The 12,037-nt window shown below is 35.5% G+C and overlaps 1 protein-coding gene across 1 annotated transcript; it reads left to right on the top strand.

Annotated features, from left to right (window-relative positions):
- The first annotated feature begins 101 nt into the window (after nt 1-101).
- Nucleotides 102-11,795, top strand: TDO2 (tryptophan 2,3-dioxygenase). The gene is made up of 12 exons (XM_050338493.1): nt 102-242; nt 645-750; nt 1,921-2,011; nt 2,504-2,574; nt 4,286-4,413; nt 5,380-5,566; nt 7,407-7,514; nt 8,127-8,238; nt 8,356-8,413; nt 8,935-9,014; nt 9,611-9,701; nt 10,873-11,795. The coding sequence occupies exons 1-12, from the start codon at nt 208-210 to the stop codon at nt 11,024-11,026; spliced, it is 1,221 nt and encodes a 406-aa protein (XP_050194450.1). The 5' UTR covers nt 102-207; the 3' UTR covers nt 11,027-11,795.
- Nucleotides 11,796-12,037: the final 242 nt, after the last annotated feature.

Below are 12,037 nucleotides of genomic sequence, written 5' to 3'. Positions count from 1 at the left end.
CAACAACACATGAACTTATTGACCTTTGTGCTGTGATAGTTTCTGTAATTATTGAATAGTGGGGATGGGCTGTGGGCCAAGGAGGGGAATTTGGGGGTTGGCCTAGGCAGTGAGATAAGGTTACATATAAGGCAGCAGCAGCAGATTTGGGAATACAGCAGAGTATATTCCCTGGTGTGCAGCTCAGCGAGTTTGGATCCTGGAATCATGAGTGGTTGCCCCTTCGCGGGGAAGAATTACCTGTGAGTCCTTCCTCTCTGTGTTTTGCTTCATAAATTCTGTGCTTAACAAATGCTTCATAAATGCTTCATGATATAGCATTAATGCAAAATATGAAAGCTCAGAGAGAAATTGCTTATTAGCAGCAAATAGAGAGTAGTAGCTCTTGCTAAATGAAAAGAGATCATACAAGGACTTGTCTGAGCACTTGTTATTTGATGAACTAGAAGCTCATGTAATGCTATGAGCTGTTACTGTGATGAGGAATTTCGGGTGTACTACTTTTCTCAAAAGCCTGCTTTACTTGTTCTGTTTCACAAAATAAAGCATTGTTTGAATTTGGATGCATCTGTTAGTAAAAAGGGAGGTATATTCATAGTTCTTTAATTAAAAGACATTACATATTTACTTAATTTTCTTCTTAGATTTAATTTTAACAAGCTATCTTTGGAAGATGAAAATGAAGATAAATCACAAGAAGGAATAAATAGAGCCAGCAAAGGTGGACTTATTTATGGAGAATACCTACAAGTAAGTTTAAGGATTTCTTGTTTGTGGTCCTGGTTACTCTTATGACTTGAGGCAGGACCCGTGACTGACACTTCTCCCAGCAGTCAGCCAGTCACTAGGACAGGTCTCCAAGTGCCCTTCATCTACGTGAGCTATCCATGCGTAGTAACAGGCACAAATGCCTGTCTCAACTGGAATGGTGCAGATGGACCGTGGGAAGGCTTCTCAAACTGTGAGGAAGATGGGTATTTTGAGGGGTTTGGTGGGGAGTCATTCATACTGGTAAACCTAAACTATAAAGTGGCGCACCACAAAAAGCTTTCTTTGGTCTGACAATCACCATCAGGCAATTTCTCCATGTCAGCAGGCTCTGTGTAATTTCCTCGAATTATTGCATGAAAGCCCAGAATATCTAGCTGAAAAAATATATTCCAGAAATCTAGGGGATAGGATGATTACTAGGTGGGACAAAAAAACAAACCCCAACTAAGACCTGCAAAAACTAGAAGTAATTAAGAAATAAGTAAAAAAAAAATTTTTTTGTGACAGCCGAAAGTGAGAGAAATAACTCTGTGCTTGTAAGCTAAGTTGTTGACATTTGTTCTACTCTATGGATTCTTGCAAAGATTTCTTTTAGACAACTATATTTGGATTGTAAATTTGACTCAGTAAAAAAAAAAAATAGTAATGCCAGAACTGAAATGCATAGCAGAGCCTCAAATCAGAGCTCTTATGCAGATATTCTTGTATGTTTACACAAAATTTTAGTATAGGAACTCCATTTTCTTTGAATATGAGAGTTTATGTCTAAGATCTGGAAAACATGCTGGGTTTTTGTTTTGATGTTTGTGGTTTTTGTTTGTTTGTTTGTTTTTGTTTGTTTTGTGGTTTTTGTTTGTTTGTTTTTTTTTAATAATCAAAAATACCCTTAAAATGGTTTTCCAAACTTTATTACTTGATGTACCTAAATGTTCTATTTTAGAAAAGATGATTTTTTTTTTTTAATTTAAAAGTAAAAGTCATACCTGAGACCATGTAGTCTAACTTCTCATATAACCTAGAATGTGAGGTCTATAGGTATAGGATATAAAAATATTATCCTTAAATATTAGCTGTACAGAGTAGGACTACCATTTCTCATAGCTGAATCAAGAGTTTTATAGAACAGTCTTTTTTATTATTATTTTTAAGCTGAACAAGATATTGAATGCTCAAGAACTCGAGAGTGAGAAGAAAGGGAAAAAAATCCATGATGAGCATCTTTTCATTGTGACACATCAAGGTAAGTAGGAGGAGTTCAGTGGTGGTTTACTGATGTTTTTCAAATGGGAGTTATTTGGTGCTGAAACATACAATACACAGTTTTTTTGCTATGCAATTTATTGTAGGCATGTATGTATTGATATTTTCCTGTTACTGACAGGAAACTTGTAGATTGTAAGCAGCTTTGGAGTTAGCTTTTAGTGGAGTATCAGATCTGGATTTTCTCTTTTGTCCTTTTGTAATGAACATTCTGTACATCAAATATCTGATGTGTAAAACATATTTTAAAAAATTCTGTCAACACTCTTGACTCTAGATCATTTTGTGTAATACTCTAAGCAGCATACTGTAACAGGTAATAAGTTTGTGTGCCAGCATCTTTTTGTATGCTGGCAGGGTAAATGTAGGCTATTTATTTCAAATCAAAATAAAAGAATTTCACTTTCTCAGTACTACAAAAGAAAAACAAATAGCCTCAAAGTTGATGCTAACAGTGCCTTTCTTGTTGTAGTATATGAACTTTGGTTTAAGCAGATTTTGTGGGAAATGGACTCTGTGCGAGTGATCTTTCAAAATGGCCACGTAAGTTAGAAGCAAATATTAATCTGAGGAAAATTCAGCTCTGTCTTTCTCTTGCCTCCTGCCTTTCAACCTGATATATTTGGGTTACTAAAGCAACATGTTCATGTTCTCTTTTCAAAAACAGCATCAAAAAATGATGCCAGTGAAATTTGGCTGAGTGGCTCCTATATCCTGATAGTAGACATTTTTGATCAGCAAAATCTTATTTCCACCTGAAATGACTTTTGCATAGATCACCTTCCAAGACTAATTTCATTGGCTAAAATGCACTCATAATGCTCTCCTACTGTAATGGACAACAGGAGAAACTTAACTTGGAAATACTCCACTGCAGAAAAATCAGGCTCAAAGGCAAAACTGAAAACCAGAGGGCTCACAGGTATTTTTCTGACAAAAAGTCACATCTGCCTTTGCTCAGTTTTTGAAGTCTACATATAGTATCCTTTCATCCAATATCTGCTGTGAGAAAGAAAACTCTTTTGGTAGTTGTGTAATACTAAATCCAACAGAAAAGCAAGAATCAAAATCACACTGTATACTGAGAATTTCTGAAAATTACAAATATAACAGCAATATTTTGAACATCTCTAAACATTTGTCTAAAGCTGGGCACTTAAGCTTATAACAATAGGTAACAATTGAAAACTCTTGATTTGATACTACATCCACAGAAAAAGGCTGCATGCAATTTGAGAAATACTTTGATTACATCATGAGCATGTGTCTACAAAGAAAATTTGAAACTAGACCAGGTCGAAAGAAGAAAATTATCTCTGTTGTCCTCCACATAGATTATTTCGTTGGCTTTTTAGTTTAACATTATATCAAATTTTAACTGATTAAAATCAGTTCTTAGGTAGAACAATTTTTTGTTATTTCGTTTTGGGAAAAATGAAACCTTGCTTCTAATCAGAATTTGAAATGTCAGCGTTAAGGTCAAGTACACAGCCAGGCAATTAGGGAAATTACTATCATCTGCCATTTTTGTAGTTTGATATTTCCTGGTTGCATACTCAGGTCTTAGAGAGAAGTTTAATCCCATTAAAACTAAAAGGAGTTTTAGCAGACTCCTCTGCAGGCAAATTATTCAACTTAGCCAAAAAAGTTCTCCTGTTTTCCATTTAATATTTTGTATTTCCCACCAGATGTAGTTCTTCTCTGTTCTCCTCTGCTTGCTAATTCACTTTTCTGATAAACGTGTTTTAGATGTGCTCTCCTGATGTACCCTCAAGATTATTCTGCTTCTCAACTTCTAAGTAATTTCCTGACCTGATTTATGACTTGTTCCTTCACAATAATAGAAATTATTATAGAAGTAATTATAGTAGAAAGCATAATACAATTTTTGATATTAAAACATATTAATATTGTAATTATTGGAAATTAGAATGACATTATTTTGGTCTAGAACTTAAATTCTTTTACTTCTATTTCAGTCAAAAACATAGAAAAGAAAAAATTCCTATATGTTTGGCCCACTTGTATCATCTGTCAAAAAAAATTCAAATATTTAAATCTTTGAAAATTGTAGTTTCAGTTTTCAATTAAAAACAGAGCGTTTTATTCTATATGAGATTCTGCAGCTATGGATTTTATGTGGGAAGGACTTAAGAACTAAAGTGATGTACAACAGTGAAAAGATGTGAAATAACTAGGTAGGACCTAGAGGGAACACCATTCTCTTTGGTTATGATCTTTGTTTTTTCTACAGGTAAGAGATGAGAGGAACATGCTGAAGGTTATTACGCGAATGAATAGAATTTCTTTGATTCTGAAATTACTTGTGGAACAGTTCTCAGTTTTAGAAACTATGACTGCACTGGACTTCTTTGATTTCAGGTAAATAGTTACCATTCTTCCACAGTAATCCACGAGCTGGTAATTCCCATCTTTAGAACTGATGGTGAATTTTGGATGTGTGCTGATGGCTGGCAGCTTTCCTGTTCTTCTGCTTCTGTCACTGACCTGTCTGACTTGTGACCTCAGTGCCATCCAGCATCCCATTCACTTCTACATTGTTTTGGTACCCTTTCCTTTCTGTCTTTTAATGTTCCCAAATTAAAATAACCAGAAAACTACAATTTTGCTTCTCTTGGAACTTTGAAACATCTGTAATTGTCTAGCAGTTCAAAATGTGTTACAATGATCTAACAATGTGGGATTTCAAGTTACTTTTATTAGTAATTTTTTCAACACAGTCAGACAATTTAACTCTGAGAGAATCCCCTTAATCCCCTTAAACAAAACCCACTAAAAGTTTTTCTGAACATTATTCTATTGTATAGAATAAAGCAAAATATAATATTGCACATATATACTATATATACCAATATACAGGAATTATCCTGAGTAACAAACCTATTTAAAATGTATTCATTGTTTTTACTTCATTCACTTTATTGCTGTGGAAATTTTTGTAATATCTATTTGGGGTGAAGCTGCTTTTTCTGTTTGGAAAGAGAATGATTTTCACTAATGTTTCCTCCTGTACATCACATAAACAAAGCTGCCATTTTAAAACACAATGCAAACATAAGTGTGTCAATGTATTTCTGTGTGCACAAACAATATATAACTAGAAAATGTGATTATGTTATACGTACCTTGTCGTTGCATTAAAATAGCTTTTTCCTTTTCTTTATTGCAGTCATATAAACAATTCATTAAATGTGAAATATGATTGGTTTGGGGCTTTTTTTTTTTTGTTGGTTTGTGGTTGGTTTTGGTTTATTGAGAAGAAGAGAAACCCATCATTGTCAAATTATATACTGCATTTTTGTATCCTCTTTTCTTCTGTTCCCAAAGATACCACCTAAGCCCAGCCTCAGGTTTTCAGAGCCTGCAGTTTCGCTTGCTAGAGAACAAAATTGGAGTTCCCCAGAGTCTGAGAGTCCCTTATAACAGAAGGCATTATCTTGATAACTTCAAGGGACAGGATTATGAATTACTGCTTAAATCAGAGCAAGAACCAACACTACTGCAACTTGTGGAGGTAACAATGTCTGTCTTAGACCTTGCTTCATTTTTCCCCATCTCCCAAGAATGTTCTTCATGGGTGTCAGTACCAAATTCTTCTTAAAAGAAGCAAACATACTGACAATTTCCTTGTCAATTGTGTTTTGATTCTTATCAAAACTTGTATGAAAGAGAGTTAGTCATTAATAAACCGACTTTTCACAGCATATCCTTTCATCTTAAAATTCTGACTGCTAAACTTGTAAATTGCACTGTGGAAATGCAAGATAAGAATGTAAATCTATTGTTTCATTTGCATTGTTTTTCATGACTCTAAGACCTTTTGAGAAAAAAACTTTAAAAATATTTCCACTGTTAGTAATGGCTATTAGAGAGGTTAAAATCACTTACCTTGATTTAATAACTTGGTTTCAGAGTTACAAATTACTCACGCTAGTTTCTCCAACTCCCTTATCATCTTCGTACACAAAATTCACATAATGGTGGCCAAGAAGGCCAATGTCATCCTGGCTTGTATCAGCAGTAGTGTGGCCAGCAGGACCAGAGCAGTGATCATCCCCCTGTGCTTGGCACTGGTGAGGCCACACCTTGAATTCTGTGTCCAGTTTTGGGTCCCTCACTATAGGAAAGACATTGAGGTTCTGGAGTATGTCCAGAGAAGGTCAACAAGGTTAGTGAAGGGTCTGGAGTATAGCCCTCATGAGAAGCAGCTGAGGGAGCTGGGGTTGTTTAACATGGAGAAAAGGAGGCTCAGAGAGGATCTTATTACTCTCTACAACTGCCTGAAAGGAGGTTGTAGCAAGATGGGGTCGATCTCTTCTCCCAGGTAACAGGCAACAGGACAAGAGGAAACAACCACAGGTTGTGCCAGGGGAGGTTTAAACTGGGTATTAGGAAACATTTCTTCACCAAAGGGTTTTCAAGCACTAGAACAGGCTTCCTAGGGGAGTGGTTGAGTCACCATCTCTGGAAGTATTTAAAAGATGTGTAGATCTGGCACTTAGGGACATGATTTTAGTGGTAAAAATGGCAGTGCTGGGTAATAGTTGTACTAGATGATCTTATGGGTCTTTTCCAGCCTTAATGATTCTATGATTCTATGATAACTTTTTAAAGAAAAATGCAGTATAAACCTCAAAAACCATCATCCACTCGTATTAGCCTTGTCTGTCTAGTAATACCTGACATAGAACATTTAAGAAATTTCTTTAACTTTTCTTCATTAACTTAGATGTCATACTCTTGCATCTTTCAGATGAGAAGGAGGTAAATTAAGTGGTCTCTAAAGGGAATTCTACCATAAGGATTCCTATTCTTCCCAGCCTAATTTGATTTCCATTATTAAAAAGAAACCAAAGAGAAAGCTTTGCTAACTGTCAAGTAAATTTCTAGCTTTTATCACCACATATTGTAGCTTAAGTTAATTACACAGTTTGATCAGTATTCAGCCTATCTGACATGATAAAAACTGTTTCTGCAAATGGTTTTTATCTTCCTTCTGAAATTTTTCATTACAATTATCCTATATATATATATATATATGGAATAAGATTGTTTTCTGTATGTACATGCGAGTTCATTTCAAATATACCCTTAGAATGAGACAATTTTTGTCCTCCAACACTGGTCTTTTAATCTGGAACCTGTGTGGGTGTGTGTATGGCACCATTATGTAGGTATAAGTCATCATATGAGCTTACTCCAGCAATAAGCACCTCTACAGGATATTAAACCAGAACAACTGAAGAAGTAAAATTTATGTTAAACTTGTAATTCTAGGGTAATGCGCTTGTTATTGTTTAAGCACACTATTATCATAATTGTTATTATTATCATTATTATTACTATTATTAAAGGCATGGCTGGAAAGAACTCCGGGACTCGAAGCAGAAGGATTTGATTTCTGGGGACAATTCGAAGTGAATGTTTTGAAAGGTCTAGAAGAGGAATTTGCCTTGATACAGGTATATGTGTACTATTGAACTAGCTATAGGCAAAGACAGCTGGCAAAATAACATTCCAACTTAAATTTGCAATTTGCTGCTATGATCATTTAAATTACACTGGCACATAAGCACTAGAAAATCCCTGAATATTTTTTGACCTGCATCTTTAAGTACATTTTTAATGAAAAAAAAATCACAAGAATTAATCAATTTCCTGAGAATATCTTTATAACTTTCTAATTTACCTAAACTTTTATATACAATTTTCTTACCCAAAGCTGTGAAAGGATGTCTTCTTTTTGCCTTGAAAACAAAATAAATCAAACTTGAAACAAATTAAGATTGTTTTTAAGGCCTCTAGACAGAAATTAAAGTGATAAGCTACGAGTTTGTTTGGACATTCATCTGAATTGTGTTGGCATCTATTTAATTGTACATTTTGTGGTAATGGTATTTTTTAAAGGTCAGTGACTCATGTATCTTGTTTGAAAATACAGTTCTTACATCTAAGAAGTAGATGTAAGAACTTCAGAGTATTTATGATGAAAATAAAAGTTGCATAATGAGTTGTTCAAGTTCTTAATTTTCCCTATTGAATTCTAAAACCTGTTTTTGTTTTAAATATCAAAGGCCAAAACAGAATCAGAAGAAAAGGATGACTTATTGTCTGAATTCCAAAAACAGAGAGATGTATTACTTTCATTATTTGATGAAAAACGCCATGAACATCTCCTCAGTAAAGGTAAATTGTAATATTTTATGTAAATTTTTAACTTCTATACATGATATATATAATCACATAACAGCATTAAATTTGCAGGAGAATCAATAACAAACTAAGGACACTTGTATTTTGCAGGAGAAAGACGACTGTCTTACAAAGCACTGAAGGGGGCCTTAATGATCTACTTCTACAGGTAATGTTGGAAGATGTACCTTTAATGCTTACCGGCAGGAGGAGAGGGGAAGATTAAGAACAGCAGCACAGATTTGTTTAGGTTGGAACAGGCCTTGGAAAATAATCTGATGCAACCCTCCACAGAAACCGTAATTAGTTAGACACAACTAGAAAGTCAAATCAGGCTGCTCAGGGCCATGTCCAGCTGAGTTTTGAATGTCTTCTTGGATGGAGGTTACATGGCCCCTCTGGGTGTCTAGTTTGTGTCTGACCAGATGCTGTTCCTCACATGCTAACTAGAAAATGCCTTGTTCAAACTGTTGTACCTGTGCTAGAAAGATCTGGAGTCCTTTTCCAAGTAGGAGAGAGAAGGTGCAGGTCAAGTCATACATGGTAGAAGCGTTTGTTAAAATATCCATTAACATTTCAATACCAATTTAGGAAAAATATATGTAAAGTCACTAAGCACCAGTGAAGTGCTTCTTTGAAAAATACAGTATAGATCAAGAGGTCTCACTTTCCTCTCTTTCATTTTCCAAGAGAGGAGCCTCGTTTCCAGGTTCCCTTTCAGCTTCTTACCTCCCTTATGGATCTCGATGTGCTCATGACCAAATGGAGATGTAAGTTTCCGTTTTTTGACTGTGACACTCCCTCTTTTAGATGCAAATAAATTGTTCTGTCTCTGAATTAGAATGTCTTAGAATTCAGCTTTGGAGGTCATGCTTTACAAATGGCTTTTTTTGTTTGTACTTCAGTCAAAAGGAAAGATTAAGAGCTGCTTTTGTGATAACGAGATACATAGGTATAGCTGTCATTTCTATGACCTGCTATAAGTTTAGGTGAATTCTTTTATTTAAGGGACAGCTATATTTTCCAAATGTCATCATGATGTGTCTTTATATGAAAACATTCCTTCTGCTCCTTCCCTATCTAGACACACATAAGTGAATGCATTAATTCAGTATTATCAGAGCATAATAATGTATAACAATTAGAGTGTTCATTCTGAATTAACAATAATTTCGCATAGTTGACTGATGAGTGGCAGATTTAACTCCCGCATTTCTCAAAATCTGGTAGTTCTGTATCTTTGTAAAGATCTCTGCGTGCCCTTTAATATTTCAGTGATGCATCTTGGCGTGACTCTTTGGTTATATCTAAACACTGAACATAAATTCAGTGTTTAGATATATGCTATTTTCTTCTTTTGTATCAGATAACCACGTCTGCTTGGTGCACAGAATGATTGGCAGCAAGGCTGGCACTGGAGGCTCATCAGGCTACCACTATTTGCGCTCAACAGTGAGGTAAGAATAATGTGTTTCCCCTGTTACCTGCAACAACAGAGTTCATAAAACCTCTAATGCTAGTAGACATATTTCAGACAGCTCATTGGAGGCCAAAGGGCTGCTGCTTCTCCTCTGGGACTCTAGCATCGCCTCCTGGTTGTTGTACGTTTACTTATCAGGTTGACATATATAAATTCCTAGCCTTCTGGGGCAAAAAGATTCTTTTGATTACTCATGCAAAGTGCCATGTATAATTCTCAGTCAAGGGATTCAGATGTTACTGCGATAGCAAATAATATTAACCCTGTCTTATCTAGTTTGTGTGCCAGGTAGCACAAGTTAATGAGGTCACACAGGCTGGAAATGAGTCCTGTCTACTGTGCAACTGATGAGTTTCTTTATTCCTTAGTGTGACCACTAATTGCACAACCTGAGGTACTTAATTTGGTATTGAATATAATCTTAGCCGATAGTAATTAATACTCTCAAGCTGTGTAGGCAATGATCAGAAACATGTTTCTCTTTGTTGGATGAAGCAGAAACTTAAAAGGGATGGTTGTGGCCTGAGGACAGAACTCTCTGAATGAGAAGAACTTTTTTTACACAAAATTCTGGCCTTCTAGCTGCAATTGTCCTGACAGTCCTGAACAACATTATGTAAAAAAAGCACAAGGATATTCAGACCTCCTCATAAGAGGATCTTCTTTGATGTTTGTTTTCAAAGAAAAACTGTACATAGCCGCCAACTACCATGTATGGCTGTGGGCAACAATTACCATCACAACCATTGTAACAGAGGGCAGAATAGAAACCAGATGGCTGGACTGAATTCAAGGATTGAAGGTCCACTGACTTTTTTAGAAAGCCCTCCCACTCTTCCTTAATTTCAGGTTAACATCGTTCCTAGATAAATACTGCTACGTATCTACCACAAGAGCGATATTGTGGAGATTATGCCATATGTACTCTGCAATTTCAGAAGAAAGACATGACTATAGCAACCCCACTCCCTTTTTAAAGCTAATCTGCTAGGCCCTAAAAACAGTTAGGTTCGTATTCTTGTTTTGCAATATTCAGGAGGGTTAGTACAGAAACCTTATTAAATTAATGAGATGGAATGATTGCTGAGGATTTAGAAATTATGGCCTTCTTGTGCTGATGTATTTATTATTCCAATTGTCTTTTTCAGTGACAGATACAAGGTATTTGTGGATTTGTTCAATCTTTCAACGTTTCTAGTGCCAAGACACTGGATACCGAAGATGAATCCAACCATTCATAAATTCCTTTACACGGCAGAATATTGCGATAGTTCCTATTTCAGCAGTGATGACTCTGACTAGACTGCTTTTCTAGACTGGTTGCTGTAAAGACCTTCATGACTTTCACCGTGAGTGGTCCTACCCCTCAAACGTAACAGTGTAAATATGTATTTATGTATGACAGCTATGTGAATAGTTTGATCGGCTTGTGGAAGAAATTTAATTGTTTGTAGAAAAAATAATCTGTATTGAGTTGGCCTATACTAAGACTAAAATGATACCCCAATCCAACTCAATGACCAGTTTAACTCTTAGTTGGCTTCTTAAAACCTACACCTAGAGAGAGAGAGAGCAAATCATATGGAATTATAATGATCATGACTTATTTGTACATATTTTTGTATTTGTTTGTTTGCCTAATAGCTGTTACTAATTTATGTCTGGTTGAGGATGTAATCAGTCTCATCATCTTCAGAGGAATATCAGTTTCTGAGCTCTAGAGCAATTTCAAAAGGAATTCTGGGTTAAGAGTTTCAAAAGCTATATTTAAAAAGTCCAGAATCTATAGGAAGTGCAGCATCCTGTACTTATACATAGATCAACAATCATGTTGCTATGTATGGCTTACACATGAATGTAAATCCCTTCTGTAGAAATACTTACTGTTAAGAATAGCAGATATAAGTACTTACTTAAAGCTCATCTTTTGTTAAGTCTTCTTCTAAAGCAACTATAAAGTTCAAACAACAGTGTGACAGGCATTTGAAGTGGCTTTTAAGCAAACTATCTTTGAAATAAGGATAAAACTGACACACAATAAAGGCAAATTTGGCCATAGAACATCAATAAAGCTTGTGTGGTCTTCTCATTAAATAGACTCTTGTCTTTTTTAAATGCTTGCTTTGGAAAGACACACACTGTAGGCCTGAATTTCTGGTGTGTTCTCTGTACCACAGCAATGTTTTCCAGTTGTGGAAGTGTGCTGTTTGTCGTTTGTAAACCACTCAGGGAAGGCCATACTACACAAAGCTCAGAGTACAGAAGACTTTTCATTTTGTTAATCTGAAGTTTTCAGCCAAGTAAATTCAGTAA

The sequence above is a fragment of the Myiozetetes cayanensis genome, unplaced genomic scaffold (assembly GCF_022539395.1).
Source record: "Myiozetetes cayanensis isolate MyiCay16 unplaced genomic scaffold, myiCay2020 scf7, whole genome shotgun sequence".
Taxonomy (NCBI): Eukaryota; Metazoa; Chordata; class Aves; order Passeriformes; family Tyrannidae; genus Myiozetetes; species Myiozetetes cayanensis.
Note: the sequence above shows the minus strand (reverse complement) of the source record. Positions and strands in the feature narration are given on the sequence as shown.